Source organism: Erythrolamprus reginae, chromosome 2 (assembly GCF_031021105.1).
Source record: "Erythrolamprus reginae isolate rEryReg1 chromosome 2, rEryReg1.hap1, whole genome shotgun sequence".
Taxonomy (NCBI): domain Eukaryota; kingdom Metazoa; phylum Chordata; class Lepidosauria; order Squamata; family Dipsadidae; genus Erythrolamprus; species Erythrolamprus reginae.
This window is the reverse complement of record NC_091951.1, coordinates 207746666-207766413: the sequence shown is the minus strand read 5'-3', so window position 1 is coordinate 207766413 and position 19748 is coordinate 207746666. Positions and strand designations below refer to the sequence as shown.

At 40.5% G+C, this 19748-nt stretch overlaps 1 protein-coding gene across 5 annotated transcripts in view; it reads right to left on the bottom strand.

The window, feature by feature from the left end:
• Nucleotides 1–19748, bottom strand: part of CC2D1A (coiled-coil and C2 domain containing 1A) — a 73077-nt gene that overhangs the window by 15288 nt on the left and 38041 nt on the right. For all 5 annotated transcript variants that reach the window (XM_070741509.1, XM_070741510.1, XM_070741507.1 and 2 more), the window contains exons 14-24: nt 18786–18918; nt 17197–17369; nt 15901–16023; nt 12502–12560; nt 10829–10945; nt 8455–8528; nt 7539–7597; nt 6849–6900; nt 4225–4324; nt 2386–2476; nt 938–1069 (exon numbers count right to left, since the gene is read on the bottom strand). In XM_070741509.1, coding sequence (XP_070597610.1) covers nt 938–1069; nt 2386–2476; nt 4225–4324; nt 6849–6900; nt 7539–7597; nt 8455–8528; nt 10829–10945; nt 12502–12560; nt 15901–16023; nt 17197–17369; nt 18786–18918 — 1113 coding nt within the window. The remainder of the gene's footprint in view (nt 1–937; nt 1070–2385; nt 2477–4224; nt 4325–6848; nt 6901–7538; nt 7598–8454; nt 8529–10828; nt 10946–12501; nt 12561–15900; nt 16024–17196; nt 17370–18785; nt 18919–19748) is intronic.

Sequence of the window (19748 nt, the reverse complement as noted above, 5' to 3'; positions counted from 1 at the left end):
AGCCCCCCATGCCGCCGGCGACATTTTAAAACAGCCCCGCCACCCCCAATCTTCGGCTCCTCGCTAGCGCTGCGGGAGTAAAAACACCATCTGCACATGCGCAGATGGTGTTTTTACTTCCGCAGCGCTACTTTGCGAAAACCTGCTCGTTGCGGGGGGTCCTGGAACGGAACCCTCGCAACGAGCGGGGGATCACTGTATACATATAAAAGATTCTACAGCAGTGCAGATAATGCAGATATATGATTCTGGGCATGGAATCCAGGTTCCTATTATTTCAATTTTCATTTGTAAGATGAAGGAGTAAGTTTATGGTCCAGGTGGGTTGTGAAGATAGAGATGAAATAGTGTGAATTAAGGTCTGGTGAAATCTCAAGGGACAAGCACAAGAGACAGAAGACAGAGCGTCAAAGCCCTCCAGGATATCTACTAACACATCCAATTCTTGCAAAATGGAAATACAATATGCAAAGTTATTAACTGTTGCAAAATAACAGTTATGCAAGCCAACTCTCATGCATTTGCCACACTACCAAATTTAGCAATTTTTGGTACAATTTCCCCCCTTTTATACCTCTAGAATGCACAAGATTGGATGCAATCTGACCCTTCACAACCCATAAGCTGCCCCTGAAGTATAAGGAAGCCAGCCCCATAAAAGAGCAAAAGGGGCTGTAGGCCTTGAAATCTCAAAGCCAAGTGGGCCTCCCTGAATGTGAAACTTTGAATCCACATCTCTTCCCGAAGATATGGCTCAAGGTTTGGCCTCAGGATGTGCAGTTGGAAAATGGAATTGTACTGACTGAATGGAATATTATAATCAGATTTTGCACAATCAGGAATCCCAGCTACAAAAAAGCTCAGAATTCTATGCAAAGCTATACATTTGCTGTCATTGAAAAAGCTGCTAGAATGCACAGAGTGGTTCGGCTCTTACTGGGGGTCCAGTGAGAGGATCAATGACCAGCCACTTCTCCGTTGTGGTCTCCAGCTGCTGAGATGTCAATGGTTCTCTGAGGCGGACAATCACTTCTAACCTGCCTCCCGTGGGTCGTCGACCATCCAAAAGCTAGGAAGGGGAACAGGGAAGCCATCATGTTTGGTGACAAACATGATGGCTTCTTCAAATGAAGCTGTGAGCTCCGACATACATTTCATCCCTTCCACATGAAATCAGAGCCTGAGTGAGTCCACATTGTTTAAACTTGCATCTTAAAACCATTCAGCGTATTTTTCCAAGCCCAGTTGAGGAATGAATTATCATATTCATTACAGATGGGAAAACATTTGCTATCGTAATATAAATCGGGACACCATTTCTTTTTTATACTATCCCATTTTTCTCCAGTTCAAGGAGACTTACTTGGAAACTTTCAATCATGTTATTCCCACAACAATCCTTTACAGTAAAATAAGCTCAATTGGGAGACAAAGACTGGCCCAAAATCACTGGCTGCAGGTGGACTAGAACCAGCTTTCACATGTCCTAATTTAAAACCTTAATGACTCTTCTGCACCATGATGGCACTCAGGGAGTGGGTGAACAACCCTTCCTCATCAGACACTAGTTTAAAGCAATGAAACCCATTTGATGCCTACAATTATATATCCTGTTTGTCCACTATTTTACCTATGCTACATAAAATTAAATCAAGTAACAAAAGTTGGAAGAAACTTTAGGTACAATGAAGACAGGGAATTATTTTAAATGTATCAGCTTTCACAATGAAATAGGGGCCTAATTTTTGTCTGGAATGGGTTAAAACGGCTTCTTCCCTGGAAGCTGTAATAAAATAACCTAAAGGTACACAAAGATAGAATGCAAATAACAAATTTAATCAATTCAGTTTTTAAAAGTTTTGATTAATAGAAAGTAGACAAAAAACAATTGATGGTAAAAAGACCATGATCTTTAGCACAGAAGACTAAAGAATAATGCTTATGTCAAAAGTTTAAAAAGCAGCATTAAATACTATCCTGTTGGATCAGTCCTCCAACCCATCTAGTCCAGCAGTGTTTTCTCATAACAGCCAACCAACTGCAAAAGAAGTCCTGTTAATTTCCCAGCAAATGGTATCACAGTCACTCAGCCTGCCAGCAAGACTAACAGCCACTGTTCCCCATAACTTCTATGAATTAATACAAGTTACAAACATTTTTCGAAGCTAGCTAAGCTGGAAGCAAGCATCACATCTTATGATAACAAATCCCAAAGTTTATGTATTTGTATTTTTTTAAAAAAAATCATCTTTTCAACAAGTCTTGCATAGAAACTGAGAGGCCAAGCAAAAGCAGCTTGCTCCATCTATTCTACCTAGTCTGGCCACACGGCCCAGATTTTCACGGATACTGTCCCTCAACATTTCACAAAAAGAGAAGACCTACTTCCAAAATCTCCCGAAGCTCACACTTGGTTTCCAGGGCTTCCAACTTCAGTTGAGCTGTTCCCACCACACGGTCATTTTTGAACAACCCCCTGTGGAGAAATAGCCATAATTAATCCCAGCCACCATTCCATTTCAGAAAGAAAAATACCACAGAGCCTCTTCAAAATAAGCCGGCCTTATTGGCTACCAGTTGTTTTAAGGATTTTTTTTTAATGATTCATAACAGTGCAATCTACACATCACTCAAAGCCTTAATCCAGACTTTCATTATCTTTCAGAAGATTTAGCCCCTGGGGTAGAGCCAGTTTGGTGTAGTGGTTAAGGCACCAGGCTAAAAAATGTGAGACCCAGTGTTCTAGTCCTTTCTGAGGCACAGAGCCAGCTGGGTGACTTTGGGCCAGATTCTCGGGGCAAAGGCAAAGCACTTTCAAAATGGTTACCAAGAAAACTCCAGGGGCTTAATCCAGGCAGTCAGCAGAAGTTAATGCTGATTTGAAGAAATATAACTATCCCCTTAATAGAGTTTGAGATTTTGATGTAAAATCAAATTAAGCTTATTGACCTTAGATGCACCTTTACATAGCAGCCATTCTCCTCTGCTCACAGATACCAATTGGCATTTAAAGCAGCTCTGCAAACATAGAACATCAGAATTTGAAGGGACCTGGGAGGTCTTCTAGTCCATTGTTTTTCAACCAGTGTGCCGCAGCACACTAGTGTGCCGCGAGACATGGTCAGGTGTGCCGTGAAGAAGGAAGCTCAGTTTCCGGTCTCATAACTTTTTGCTGAGGGCGCAAAGAGCAAAAAGTTGCGAGACCAGAAGCTAAGCTTCCTTCTTCGTGACTTCCAAGTTTTTCCGGCATCTGAGAGAGAGGAGAGAGAAAGAAAGCAAGAGAGAGAGAAATAGAGTGAGAGAAAGAGAGAGAAAGAAAGCAAGAGAGAGAGAAAGAGAGTGAGAGAAAGAGAGAGAAAGAAAGCAAGAGAGAGAGAAAGAGAGTGAGAGAGAGAAAGAGAGAGAAAGCAAGAGAGAGAGAAAGAAAGCAAGAGAGAGAGAGAAAAGTAGAGGAAGAGAGAGAGAGAGAGAGAGAGAAAGAAATGAGAGGGAAAAAGGGAGGAAAAAAGAGAAATGAGAAAATGACTTTTTTTGGTGGTGTGCCCCAGGATTTTGTAAATGTAAAAAATGTGCCGTGGCTCAAAGAAGGTTGAAAATCACTGTTCTGGTCCAATCCTCTGCTCAAGCAGGAGATTATATACCATTTATAGCTGTCCAGTCTCTTCTCTAAAGTCTCCAGTAATGACACACCCACAACCTAGGAAGGCAAGCTGTGCCACTGGTTGATTGTTCTCACTGTCAGGAAATCTCTCCTTGGTTCTAGGTGCTTCTCTCCTTTGTTAGTTTGCATCTATTGTTTCTTGCCTTGCCTTTTGGTGCTTTGCAAAATAAGTTAACCCCCTCTTCTTTGTGGTAGCTCTTCAAATATCTATCTATCAAAATCTGCTATCATGCCATCCCAGACCTTCTTGGTTGCTCTTCTTGGCACTCTTTCCAGAGTCTCAACATCTTTTTTATATTGTGGTGATCAACACTAGATGCAGTATTCCAGGTGTAGTCTTACAAAATGTAGCCTTATAAAATGGTACTAACACCTCCCACCTCTGAAAACCAAACAAAACCAAGTATGTAATTTTCCGAAGACATAAAGCATTTATGACCTGTAGCTGACTTTATCATAAAAGCTTCTACCTTTGAATAACGTCTGTTAATTGGAGAAGTTACTACTACAGTAGACTTCTGATTTCAAAACTGTCTATTGGTATTGAGATACATCTTGCTTACCCTTTATGGACAACTTCAAATTTGATGCCTTTGGACTGAATAGCTCTCTTGAATCCTCGATGGCTTCGATTAATGTACAGCTTGAACTTCTCTTGGAACTCTGCCAAAGCAAAATGGCAAACCTAAAGATTAGCTGGGTTGAGATGAAAGTCCATATCAACCTTAGCAAGGTCTATAACAGGGATCCCCAAACTTGTCAACTTTAAGACTTGTGGACTTCAACTCCCAGAATTCTCCAGCCAGAACAGCTGGAGAATTTTGGAAGTTGAATTCTGGGAAGCAAAGTCCACAAGTCTTAAAGTTGAAGTCATGTTTGAAGATCTCTGGTCTATAACCAGCCTATGGGGAGGCATCATGTTTGCATTAATTGGTAGGCTGAAACCATTAGAAACCTCAATTCAATTTTTCCTCCTTTTTCTTCCCCTCCCCCCCAAAAGGCACTGGACATATCTAAATCAATGATTTAAATGAATGCAGTTGTGTTAGTTTATGAGCCAGATGTCTAATTTCTATTTCAGGGGAGGGTTCCTCCCAGTTTGGACCAAATCACCCGAACTGGTAGCAACCTGCTGATGATATCATGAAGGCATCACGTATCCAATTCAATTGATTTAGATATGGTCCCTCCTGCCCACCCCTGGGTTTATGCTTACCTTTATTCCTTCACCCGAAGCACAGCTGATCTAGCTCCTCAGCTGTGTTTCGGGCTGATTATAGCTACTGAGCATGCGGGGAAGCAGAATTACACAAGGGAATGTGCACGCAATGTTGCGATGCGAAGTGGTGGTGAAAGTAAGTGGAACCCACCTCTGCTCTACGTGTGAATTCTTCAACAGACTACATTATCCAAAAGTAGTCCACTTGTTTTTAAATGTAACTTGATAAAAACTTCTTGGGAATTATAAAATTGGCATACAGATAATTGGGTGGGTTTTCTAAAGTTGTCACTGCCTGTGGATTTTTATAAGTTAATTTAACAGAAATTTAAACAGCCATAGAATAAAATCAAAGGAAAGTTAGCAATATACGTATAAGGCTCTAAAAAGGATCAGCACATATTTAAAATGGAAAAGTTAAAAAACGTGAGATAACAGACAAGCGTTTGTTTGATATAAAAATACCAGTTCAGTCTCTTTTTGAGGAAGGCAGTTATATCTGGGGCTTAGGCATTAAAAGCACCCACTGTTCTCTAGATAAATACACAGAGGTAAACTGAATATGGGAGGAAATGATCCTCCAAATAAACTGGTCTCAAACCTTTTAGGAAATCTGAATTCTAATATTCTGAACTGGGGGCAGGAACTGACAGAAAGGCAAAGAGAAGACTTAGTCATGCAATCTTTGTTTAGTTGTTCCTTTGCAGGAAATGCATTCCCAAAGGTAACAGTCAGCAAATTCCAAGAAATACAGGCAAAGTTTGACAACTATCTCCCCCTCTCTGTTCCAGTTTCTCCAAAATATATATATAATGCTTTCTGGCTTCGAGCTCTGTCTATCAAGAAAGAAGATTGTGTTGCAATCCTCGCAAGTCCATGCCAGTAATAATGTTCCAGCAGTCTTTCCTGAATTGCTCAGAACCAGCAGCCCCCTCCTTTGTCTTCAAATTTCTATTGATCACATCTTCTTTAACTCTCAGCCAACAAACAACTATATCTGTAGAAAGTTTTGCCAGGTAACAACAGTTTCAGAGAAAGGAACTAATATGCTCTGAAGCCAACTGCAAGCTGGAGAACCTATAGTAGCTCATCAAAAACATGTCTGAGGATACAGTCCATTAAACCTTACTATCTCTGTCGGGCGGGGTAGGCAAAGTTGGCTCTTCTGTGACATGTGGACTTCAACTCCAAGAATTCCTCAGCTAGGATGAGTGGCTCAGGAATACTGGGAGTTCAAGTCCAGAAGAGCCAACTTTGCTTACCCCTGCTCCAAGGTGTGAACTATCAGCATTCTAGTCACATGCTGCTCTATTCCTTCAACAAGTGGACATTTCAGATTATTAAACTTCTCTAGTGATTATGGCTTTCTCTCCCTCCCCACTACTTATTTCTGTCTTTTTCTTCCTTTTGGGGGAAGGAAGGGGGTTGTGTGTTATGCTTTCAGTAATTGCCAGATTCCTAATCTGATAACTTCATTTCTTTCTCAGAAGTAAGTCTTGGTACCTGAGACAGGTAAGGGGCAAGTGACATTGTAGAAGATGAAGAATCTGCTCCATTCAGTCATATCATAATTAAATCTCATCAAAGAAAGATCAGCACTAGTTCCTAATAATATCAGATATTTGATCTTTATCACCTCCACTGGTTAAAAGCGTGGGACTGTTACTGCTGAAGAACATATTATATGTCAAAGACTTTAAAGTCACAACCTTAGGAAGGAAATAAATGAAATCTGTGAAGGATGGTCATTTTTAATGAAATAAATCACAAATCTAACCTGGGTTGCTATGGAGGGGCATTAAACTGTATTGTTGAAGATGATAAATGGATTATGCACCGCAGCTTTAAGAAAAAATGTTAACTCTTATTGTGTTTCCAAATACCACTTGCCAATGCACTTTTAACCTAAACCCAGAAAAGTAAAATTTGCACACTCTCTCAGTTGTCAACTCATGCACAGAGATTTACCAGGACAGTTGGAGTTTTTGATCACGCCTGTCTTGTCTTTCTGAGCTTCCTCCTAGAAAACACAGGAATGTGAAAGGCAATAAAAATCACTGCTTCTTTGAGAAATAACAAGGCTCTGATAACCATCTGACAAAGCAATTTTATCCTTCGTATCTATTTCTTCTATCTCTGTGTTATATATCAGCAAAAGTAATGTCACGTCAACCTTAATGCATAATGCATTTGTGGGTTTTCTGGGCAGCAATATGGAATTAATTTGCCACTGTCTTCTTTCAGGGTACTCTTCTGACTTTGCAGTTTAACCTACAAACTAGAAAGGTTTGATATGATACTGATATTCTCTAAGTTTCTCCCATCCAGCCATTCACAATACTAATCAGGCCTGACCCTATTTACAAACCCAAACGAGATCAGTCATAAGCTGCCATCTGCAGAGATATATTAAGACTAATAATTATAAATAGATTAAAAGATAAATTTCTTTCACTTCCCCAGAATGAGATTGTTAATGCAACACTATAACATGCTACATCTTTCTTAACACTTGTTACCTACAATAGCCTTTCCAAATGTTTCCATAGGCTCAAAAAGGATAAGGACCGTAGGTACTATCTGCGAACTCATTGGATGCTCAGATAAGCTAATTTCCATGCAGATGAAACAGTAGCTTTTAAACCTGCAGTAACTTACCGCATTAGGATAGGAAAATTCAAAACGCACAAAAGCATCCAAATCATCAGGCGATATGCCTGGAAAAAAAGTAAGAGGAATATGGCAATTAATAATAATGGCATTATTATTAAAATAATAATAATGGCAAGAATTTTTTTTTTTACAGACATTATCTGAAAGCTAAAAATAAATCTTCACAAAGTGCAATCTTGCATGACAGCAGCCACAAACATTCATTTCAAACCACAAACATGATTATCTGGCAGATGAAGGCAAACAAATTTAAACTAAGATCTCAAACAGAGTCAGAAATAGGATGGTCTCTACAAGGGAAGCTTGGCTGTTTGGTAACCTGCAGGTCAGCACTGGACATAACTGCTGAAGGATGACTTTTCGGACCCTTATTTTGTTTAATGATGTTAGCAATAGATTTGTTCAGAAATCAACAAAATCATATACGTTTTCACTAAATATTCTACCTATTGCAGTAACCAACTAGAATAGTAACAAATTAGATAATCAATTCATTTCATATGAGGTTTATTGCTTTTGGTCTTTTTTGCTGTTTATTTTTCCTGTTCCTTCATTTGGAACCAAAGACAGGGCATACACTGAATGAAAAATCAGCTCTTAAAGACAGCCACATTGTTGAAAAAAGGCAGTAGAGACAAAACCATTATTTTAAGCACCTAGTGGGAACAGCCAAGAATCAACAATTGTACCAATGATGAGGACGAATACTGGTGAAAATATTTTGGCTCCTGCCGCTCTTAGAAAGCCAAGAGAGAAATAACACAGAAAGAGAGCAACAGAGGGGCATTTTATAGAACACAAGAAGACAGAGGTCAATCATTTCAACAAAAAGGATGGCAGCATTGGGGAGGGGGGTTTCCCCCCACTTAGGCTCAAAAACAGGACTCATTTTATAGATTACCTGGAGGAGCTGGGAGGTTGATTCCTTTCACTATTGAAAGAATCATATCATTGCTGTTTAATTCTGGAAAGATCCTGAAAGGGAAAAAATGGGGTGGTGCAGCAAATAGCTTTAGTCAGACAACTCATCAGTTCAGAAATATTCCTTACTTTTAACATTTGTGCAACTCTGCACACCCTCCCTGTGCCGCATTCATATCCCCACATTCCCTTCCTAACCCACACTGCACACCTGCACATTCTTCCCAATTCACATGGCATCTCTTGCACAATCCCCTCACCCTCCCTGCCTGCACATGCACACACACCCCAAACCTCACAGTGTCGCTTGCACACCCTTAGCCATCATCATTTTTCAAGCAAAGCATTTCTTTAGTCCAGTAGTCTGGACTGCATTTGGGCAACCAAGTGCATTTTAGACGCTCCTAAGAATGGACAAGAGGGCCTCTGCCCTTTTCTACTGCCACTGGAACCATTGTAAATAATAATAATAATAATAATAATAATAATAATAATAATAATAATAATAATAATCCTCCTCCTCCTCCTCCTCCACTGGAACTTGTGCTGGAACTACCCTTTACCGGTGGCAAAGAACTGGTGGGATCATAAGCCCAAAAAAGTGGTCGAAAATGAGCAAGCAAAACTACTGTGGGACTTCTGACTTCAGACTGACCAAATTCTGAAGCATAACACACCAGACATTGTGATCGTGGAGAAAAAGAAAATATGGATCATCGACATTGCAATCCCAGGGGACAGCAGAATTGAGGAGAAGCAGCTAGAGAAATTAGTAAAATACGAAGATCTAAAAATCGAGCTGCAACGTCTCTGGCATAAGCCAGTGAAAGTGGACCCAGTGGTACTTGGCATGCTGGGCGCAGTGCCAAAGGATCTCAGCGGACATTTGAAAACCATCGGAATTGACAAAATCTCCATCTGTCAATTGCAAAAGGCCGCTTTACTGGGATCGGCAAACATAATTCGCCGTTACATCACGCAGTCCTAGGTGCTTGGGAAGAAATACGAAATCCAGCATAGTGATCTCGTTTGCTGTGTTGCATTGACATAATAATAATAATAATAATAATAATAATAATAATAATAATAATAATAACAACAACAACAACAACAACAACAATAATTTATTAGATTTGTATGCCGCCCCTCTCCAAAGACTCAGAGCGGTAAGTTGAGGACTACCTGTATTCTCAGTTGTTTTAATGGTTGCCAATACAGGTAGTCCTCAACTTACAATGGTTCCATTTAGTGACCATTCAAAGGTACAATATCACCCCGAAAAAAGTGACTTTGACTTGTTGTTTGCACTTACGTTTGCAGCGTTCCCCATGGTCATGTGATCAAAATTCAGACTCTTGGCAAATGTTTCAAAAGAAAGATCATAAAATGGGGGCAAAAGTCGCTGAGCAAATGTCTCATTTAACAACAAAAACTTTGGGCTCAATTGTGGTCATAAGTCAAGGACTGCCGATAATGAGTTTTTTTCTTTTTCTTGTACAACACTTGAAATCCTTTTTAGCTCCCTGCCATGAAAATCCCTTTGCTTTCTATTTTTGTTGTAAGTGCTAGACACTTAGGTAAATTTATTTAATGAACAGTCCCCTGACGAGGGATGCCCATTATCCCTAATAGAAAATCTTGGGGGGGAAAGGGGGAAACCTCAATGCCATTTATCTTTATGATGAGGCCCCAATCTTTGTGTTCCTCAAAACAGATCCGTAAAACAGACATAGACCAGCATAGTGAAGGATGAGCTCCGTCATTAAAAATGCATATAGGATATAACAAGAGTTAAAAATAAATTCTAAACAATTTAAATGGGTATCTTACCATTGTGCCTTCCAAGCCCCCTCCACAGTATTATTTCAATTCCTATGCCAGAAAAATGATTCTAATCCCCCACTATAAGAATCAGGGCTTGTTGTTTGTTCTAAAGCCCCAGACTCACGTCAAGGCTGGCAAATTTGCAAATCAGTCAGGTCACAAAAACAATTCACAAAATCAATTTAGGCCACGATTGGCTTCTTGCAACCTTCAATAGTATTATCTCAATGCTTTGATTAAAATGCCACTGGTCAATTTGGTAACGTAGCAAATTCAAACTTTGGCCATTTCTACCCCGTGTCAATCTGGGGACTCTGTGGTTCTTGCTCACTCCCAAACCCTTCCTTGCTGGCACTACTGAACATTCAATTGTGGCAATTTTATGAAGACCTGGTCGCACTCTTCTGGACTGCTATTTGTTGGGGCTCAGAGAGAAACATAAACAGGGTGTCCAAAACCTGAAACCACTTCTGAGGAGGAAAATAACTGAAAAGCATTTCCTAGCAAGGAAAATTTGCCTGTTCACACACTTGATCGTATTGAAAGTCCGCTGCTCATAATGGTATTTTGGAAGTGGAAATCCTTTGGCGTGCGCTTGTTTTAAGATCTCCATATTTTTCTTGCAGTCTTCAGCCATCTTCTCAAATCTGGGAGGGGAAGACCAAAACAAACATCTAGTTTGCATCTGATTCATGAAATTTAGCTAGATATCCTTTGCATGCATGGCTGAGTGGCAAGTTAGCAGCCAGTTTACACAATGAATTGCACTGTGTGAATTTGGAGACTATGTTACTGTTATCATTTTGTAAGTTGTCCAGAGTCCTTTAAACAGCGAGATGGGAAATGTATAAATATACTTATAATTAAAACATTACAACATGCAAAGTGATCACTGGAACAAAGCAGTCGTCTAAAATAGTGGAGCGTTGAGCTATAAAAGCAGGAATACCCTGAAAATGTCACAGCATTAGATAGGCTATACCAGAGACAAGACCAGGTAATTCTAGACAACTAAAAATTAGCTTTTAGCAAAGTAGCCACCTGGGATCATTACATAAACAAGTGGCTGCAGGTTTCCCCATTACCAATGAAGGAACCCATACTGGATCATACAAAGAAAATCAGAAACTCTCTGTCCTAATGAGACATGACTGAAGACTTATTCCTAAAAGGCCTTCAGGAATGGCCAGAATAGAAATAAAGCAAACACATACAAATAAGCTAAATAATATAAACATGATTATAGTGGTATTACAGGAATTCCATCAATTGAATTTCTCTCAATTAATTCAATTGATGGAATTCCTGTAATCCCATTCTTTTCATCTCAATGCATTTTACATAGAAACTCTGTATTTTAGATAGCTGCCAAAGAATATGAAAATGCCCAAAGAATTGAGTCTAAAATAGTTAATTTTGACCCCAGGAAACAGAAGCAGTATTATTTCAAAACAATGAATTAAACTGGAACTTCTCCAGCCACAGCTAATTGGCAGTGGATCGTGATGTCTGGGAACAAGTTGTGTTTTGAGGACTGTATTGGCAAAGTGGGACATTCCATGCAAACCAGAAACCTTTGCAGCAGTATTGGTCCCAGATCTGTCGAGCGAATGCATATTTTTACCAAACGCTGAGTAACACATCAAGCATATGATCCATCAATCGTGCCATAAAAGTTATATACAAAAGTGGACCTTTAGAGGCAAAAAATGTGGGACACATAGGGAAGATCTGATGTTTTGGATGTAGTGCATATGGACACCTGAGAAGATTTAGTTAAATAGCCTCATGAAGAAGATAACTTCATCACTTGCCACTGTTTTCTAATGATTACTTTTGATTTAGGAGCTAAATCTCCTTAGCATCAACAGCAACTAAGGTTTTAAACAGTCATACTTTCCAGCATGGTTTGAGAGATGCTGGGAGATAACCTATGGCATAAAAACATGCTTTATGTCTGATTATTTTTTCCAAGAAGTTGCAGCTTTTCTTAAGGCAAAAGGCTTGTTGTTATCTTTAATTACTCTATAATTTGCTTTAGGAATCCTTGTGGTTGTTTTCTTAAATCCAAAGGAAGTCTATTCAAATGGCTTAACTCCCCAAAGGAATATTCATTACAACAAGGACGTGTCTAGCCAGTGTGAAGTTCATATAACACAGTAACAGAAGAGAAGTGTATTGATACGTTTACTGATATACTTACTTGATGGTTTCTGTGATGTTCCCTAAGTGAGTGAACTGCTTTGAGTAACCGAGACACATCTGGAACAAAAAAGAAGCCACATGAGGAACAGACAAACATTTGACAGGTTTGGCTGCCTCTTCTCCATTCAAAATCCCTCAGGCAACACTCATATTCCTTCCCTTAATAAGTCCAAGTCTTATGCAAGAGTCCGCAGTCTCTTCCCTCACAGAACCCAGGGACATATTTTTGATGTAATCCAGTAGCTGTAGTTAACTCTATCCTGGGCCTTGTGGACAACCTATTCACAGTGGCTGCTGGCTGTCAGAACTGAATCTTTGGGCAGATCAACAGTCACGTATGTGACCCAGAATGATGCATGGGAGCTAGATCTCTTTAGGTAGAGATTACTGGACCATCCGCACATTCTGTAGAGCAGTGTTTCCCAACCTTGGCAACTTGAAGATATCTGGACTTCAACTCCCAGAATTCCCCAGCCAGCATTCGCTGGCTGGGGAATTCTGGGAGTTGAAGTCCAGATATCTTCAAGTTGCTAAGGTTGGGAAACACTGCTGTAGAGCATGGTGCACCAGAAAGATCCCAGAACTGGCAAATAGAACATTTCCACCTTTCCCTCACCATCTTAAGCTTTCTGCTAAACTACACAGGACACAGAACATGAAACCAGGACACTTTGAAAATTGATACACTTCATGGGTAAATGAGCTGAACATTTATGTCTTCAAAGCATTAGATCACACATAGTATTTCGGGAACTGCTACCTCGTAGTGCTGAAGAGGCTTACACATCCCAATGGCAGATGCATCATGTGCAGGCCATGCCCTCCCCAGCTCCGCGAAGGGGAAAAACGTTGCAATACGTCATGTGACAGCAACGTGACACGGCAGGTTTAACACTCATGCTCTAAGGCTAAATTGTGGATCCTAAAGAAGGGTGACTCATGATGGGAAATGTCAAGAACACCATGTTGGCAAGATACTCCAAGTGACTAGGGAAGATCAGAGGAGAAATACAAATAGTACTGGTACTGTCTTTGACAAGCAAAGTCAATGGGAAAGTTAGCAGGAAATCATAAATGGCGATCATATGATGTTGCATCCAATGGCCATGCAGGCTTAAATGTGCCAAGCGAAACTACTGCAACCATAGTTCCCTCTAAGCTGAGCAGTGAGCAATCGCTCACTTAAAAATCATCATCAACTCAGAGTTTTCCAAACCTGCCCAGAAGCCGAGAGGGAAAGAGTGAGAGGGAAGGAGAGAGAGAGGAAGAGAGAGAAACAGATAGAAAAAAGAGAGGAAGGAAAAGAGAAAGAAAAAGAATGGGAGTAAGGGAGAAAGAAAATCAAAATCTAGTTTGAAACTAGCTCAACTATTTCAGTGGCATTTTGATATTGATAGAGTTGCCCTATTATGAGCTCACTGTTATAGACACACAGTACAGTATTTTATTTTGAAATTCTCTGAGGCAAAACAGGGTGGGTTTTTTATTTGTTTGTTTGTTTGTTTATTTATTTATTATTTCTGTGCCGCCCAGTCCCGAAGGGACTGCCGCTCAGACACTGTACTTTTCCGCCCACCCCCCCAAAAAATTAGAGGGAACACTGACTGCAGCTGCTGTGGTAAGTTGATGCGGTCACCTGATGTCATGCTTTATGATCATGTCACTTAGCATAGAGTTGCCACTCCAATTACTTTCAATAAGTGATGACTACTTGTACTAGTGATAAACAATGACACAGATCTAGGCAAAATGCAGAGAGATCACAAATACTGTTAACACTTGGCTGTAAAAGCTGAACAAAGAAAAATAGACATCCCTGAATTGCGGTACTGGAGAAAAATGTTGTGAATACCTTGGACTACAAGGAGAACCAAATTTAATTCTACATAAAGAGGAACAAGTCTTCTCACTGGAAAACTAATAATGAAGCTAAAACTTGATATTTTGGTCACAGTTTGAAGAGAACAGTCTTTGGGGGAATTGGAAATTCTTGGGAAAATCAAAGGCAATCAAAAAGGAGTCAACAGAAGTCAAAGTTTCTGGATGCTATTTCTGATAAGATTCTGATATAATCTTATACTTGAACTCAAAGTATCTCTTGCTAACAGACAATCCTGGTGAAATGATATCCATTGGTTCATTAAAAAGTGGATGTAACTGAACAGCAATGAAGTGAGAATCAAGTGTATATCTTTGGGCAGTTTTTATCTTTATCTTTATTTAGATTTGTATGCCGCCCCTCTCCGCAGACTCGGGGCGGCTCACAACAAAGTGGAAAAAACAGTTTATAACAAATCTAAATTTTTACTAAAAACATTTAAAAAGCCCCATTTTCTAAACACGCATACATACACACATGCCATTCATAAATTGTATATGCCCGGGGGAGATGTCTCAGTTCCCCCATGCCTGACGACACAGGTGGGTCTTAAGAAGTTTACGAAAGGCAAGGAGAGTAGGGGCAGTTCTAATCTCCGGAGGGAGTTGGTTCCAGAGGGCCAGGGCCGCCACAGAGAAGGCTCTTCCCCTGGGGCCCGCCAACCGACATTGTTTAGTTGACGGGACCCGGAGAAGGCCCACTCTGTGGGACCTAATCGGTCGCTGGGATTCGTGCAGCAGCAAGCAGTCTCGGAGATATTCTGGTCGTGTTTTGTTTTCTTTTTTAAAGTTTCTATTTTAAAAACCACTGAACCATCTCCAAATAAATTATTTCCCTACACACATAACTTCTCTAATATCCTTTGGAATGGTAAACAACCTAAGAAGCCAAGTTCAGTTTGGCCCAGAGATATGAAACAGGATTTTTAAAATAAAAGTAGCAAGTAGACAAACAATTCCACCCACTCCCAGTCTATCACCTAACTCTTTACCTGAACAGTTTATACCAAAAATGAGTTTGGCGAGAGAAAAACTGCTTGAAGAATGAAGATACGTTTTCTCACTTAATTCCACACATCGTTTTGAAATTCTCACTTCCCACCGCAAAAATGCACACATGCATGCATACCGACAAGTCAGGTAAACAACAAGGGTGGCTGCTACCATTAAAATTTCGCCTCCCATAAAAGCTCATTTAAACCAGGCTCTCATTCTAAGGGCCTCGACGTACATCTCCAGATGCACTGGATTATAACCAAAGGCCAGCAGCTCCCTGACTAACTTAGGAGTTGATGCCCAGCACATTTAGAGAGAGGGTCTTTAGGCTACATCCCTTCTTCATCATTTCTGCCCAAGATCCAAACAGAACAATAAGAAAAATGGGTTGCATGAAGAATGAAAGAACTACAAGAGCACAGGAAGAACTATGTACATGGTACGGAAAGGTTAGGATCTCTTCTCTTCTCATGTGTTAGAAGAGAAGAGCTTCGTGCTCCTTTCAGGCTCCAGTTTTTATTACCTCATTCTGCTGTCTCATTAGCTTCACAAGCTCAGTGTACTGGGCAGCTGTTGCTGGGGAAATGTTGGCTCCACCACGATGCACAAGCATGAATTCTTCCTTATTCATGGGAGCCAGAGGCACCTAAATGTAGGAAAGAAGAAAGCATGGAATCCATCACTTCTAAAATACTAAGCCTTCATGGATATCCTTTTTTATACCCCAGCAGGGATCTGGTTTACTTACACCAAATTGATCTTTACAAAAAAACTGATATAGGTTTTTCTTGGCTGTGGGGGAAAGCATACAGATGAACTGCTATACTTCAGGGATTTATCCTGGGGAGAGTTGCAGAATTATTCTGCACCAACCAGAGACTTTAAGAAGATGCTTAGCTGAAGGCCCTTTTATGTCAAGGGACCACAGTAATGTAATATACAGAATACAATGGGATCAAATTCCAGTCCATTATTCACCTGTCAGGCCTTAGGTGAAACTCTCATTGTCCCTTAAAGTTTCCCCCAAAACTTTTGGCTTACACCTCATTTTTCTCCTCAATGGGGAAACAGAGGACAGAATTAAAACCAATCAGCACTAAGAGGATCAGCACCACTTTGCCCAGGCTCCATTCTCCCACTTCAAAGAGAAAGCCAAGCTGTCTCTGCAGGAGGATTTCAGAGAAATGGCACTGAACAAACCAACCAACAAAAAAGCCTTGGGGTGAAGCTTCTGGCCAGAGATGAAAGTCCAGCCCCTAACATGACCTTGCAAATCCATGGAGGTGAAGGGCCAGTCCTTCAATCTGACTCAGTTTCCATGCCTGACATAAGAACTGCCCTGCTGGGTCAGGCCAATTTGTTTTGATCTGGTCCAGGTTTAATTGGTCTGATCCTTCTTACAAAGATGGCCTCGGTTTGTTCATTTGAAAACTTAAGCCATGCCTAACTGAAATGAAGATTTTGACTGCTCCCGTTTCTTTAAAATTAACAATGGCAAAAAAAGAATAAAATCCTGGCTGCAGGCACTCAGATTAAATGAAAACATCCAATGGGCCAAAATCTTCTGAGATTTCAATATTCTTGCATGAGATCATTAAAATCTCATCAGATTTCAGGCATTTCCTTGAACTGAAAAAGTTTGCCAAACTCATTTTAAATGAAGTTCTCTTGGAAGTCCGGTGAGCCAGATACTCTGATTTCTGCCATCAAAATTGCTTCATACTTAAAGGAAGATTGCACTAAACAAGTGGGATGTTGACAGATCATCTGTGAGTCAAGGGACACGCTCCCTCCCTAGATGGACAGAAAAACAACTTGCCTTACTTATGTCGACGGGGAGCCCACTTTGGGAAGCCTCAATCATGGGGTCCAGCCCTTTGGCCTGACATAAGAACAGCTTGGCCCCCTCAATGTCATTCCGCTGCTTTGCTCGGAGAGCTGCCTGTTTCAATTGCTTCTTCCGGTTTTCTAAGAAGGTCAGCTGCTGTTGAGCTGCAGGGAAGCAGAGTAGTCAGTGAACCCAAGAAAGGAAATTTCCCATGAGGATGAGGAAAATTCGTTGCACAATCCATTCTCTAACTTCGTCATGCTCTGTGCAAAACAGTTGCCATTTAGCAACAGCACGGGGTGGTACGAGAAGACGAGAAGAGCCGGGGTGGCACAGCAGGTAGAGTGCAGTACTGCAGGCCACTAAAGCTGCCTGCTAGATCTGCAGGTCAGCAGTTCAAATCTAATCATCGGCTCAAGGTTGACTCAGCTGTCCATCCTTCCGAGGTGAGTAAAATGAGGACCCAGATTGTGGGGACAATATGCTGGCTCTGTTAAAAAGTGCTATTGCTAACATGTTGTAAGCCACCCTGAGTCTAAGGAGAAGGGCGGCATAAAAATCAATCAATCAAACAAACAAACAAACCATCAAACAAACAATCAATCAATCAATCAATCAAACAAACAAACAAACAAACAAACAAACAAACAAACAAACAAACAAATGTACTCAGATGATTTTGAGGATTTGTAAATCTATCCTCTTCTCAGGACTTGCTATGTTTGTTTGTTTGTTTGTTTATTTATTTTATGGATTTTTATGCCGCCCTTCTCCTTAGACTCAGGGTGACTTCCAAAACAGGAACAATACAAAAAAGGACATATGAGAATTCCAAGGTTAAAATTAATCTAAAATTAATCTAAAATCCCTATTATTAAAAACAGTCTTTCACATTAATTCTGTTTACACTCATACATATGGTTGGAGCAGAATACCAATGCTCAATGCTCAATGGCCCCCAGCCTGCCAGCAGAGATGTTGCCTCAATGTGGCAGGTATGTGGCAATGGCAATGTGTGTGTGTGTGTGTGTGTTTGTGTGTGTGTTCCTGGGAGAAATAAGTGTACACCAAAAAGATACACTCCCAACAAGAACACCCAATGGTGAAGATCATCCTAGCTATCTAGCTAGAGCATGTAGGTGTCTATTATTGGTCAGACATGATACACAAACATGCAGGGAGGGAAAAGCTAAGGCATAATTTCATACTGCATGGTTGGGAGAGAGCGGGGAGAAACCTATGAAGAAACTAATAGTGTATGTAGCTGAAGAGTTGCACCAGTACCCAAATGTGAGAGAAATTTCTTGAGAAGTTCTGGCCATACTAGTCAACTACCTGATCATCACCGAAAAGTGCAACGGAACTGGCCACAATTCTCAAGTGGGCCTTGAATTTTCTTTTTCTGTCTCAGACTCACAATCTTTATGCACTCCAAAGAATGCAAGCCACAGGTTTACATTATTGACGGGGTTGGGGATGCCAGCAGCAAGGGGGTGCAGAAGAAAAAGGAAATGAGTAAAATAATAAAAAAATAAAATAAAATAAATAAAATAAAATAAAATAAAATAAAAGACACTTACCTTTTGCAATAATCTTTGGGGCACTTTTACCAATTGATGCTGGCTTTGCAAGGGCAGCTTGTGGGCCTGGCTGATGGGGCAGTTTTGGCTGGACTGAGGGGGCCAGCTTGGATGATGTTGGAGCGGAGTCAGGCTGAAAGAGCAAGGATTATTCCTTTGAAGTAGTTCCTTACAGGATTCAATGGTATATTTCCAGTTTAAAAAGTCGTAAAAGTATTGGGGGTATGGCAGATGCTTTCAGTGGTGTCTACTGAAGAGTGTATTACTGCAATAAAATCACACAATCCTAGAATTGCTAAGGGCAATTTGGATCAGCAAGGCCAACCACCTGCTCAGTTCAAGAATCCAAAAGGAACCCACTACTTCTCTGGATAATTGGTTCCACTATCAACAGCTCATACTCCTCTCCCCCCCCCCTTTTTTTGTGTCTTTTAACATTCAGCTAAGATATGCTTTTCTAACATTCATCCCCTGTGAAGCATGTTGGAACAAGGGCATTAACTATTCTGTCATATCCTTTCAGGTATTTGAAAAGTGATAGGAAATCCACCAACCCTTCCACACACACACACACACAAACACACACCCCAGTCATCTTTTTTCAAAGCTAAATCAACTCAGCACACACACTAAACGTACACTTAGATCTCCCTTCAGGCTCCAGTGCCCAGCCCTGATCATCCTTGCTCCCATCTTCTCTTCTTAGGTATGGTAGTCAAAACTGGCCACAATTCTTAAGTCGGTCTGACCCATGCAACACACAATGAAACAATGACTTTCTCTTCTAAAGTGCATTTGCCTTTTTTCCTATCCAGATTACAGAATAACTGAGTTAGAAGGCACTTTGGAGGGCTTTTAGTCCAAACCCCCTACACAACCCTCTAACCCTCTACATTAGCAGGAGACGCTCTAACATTCCAGATAAATGGCTGTCCAATCTCTTCTTTACAAAAAATACTCCAA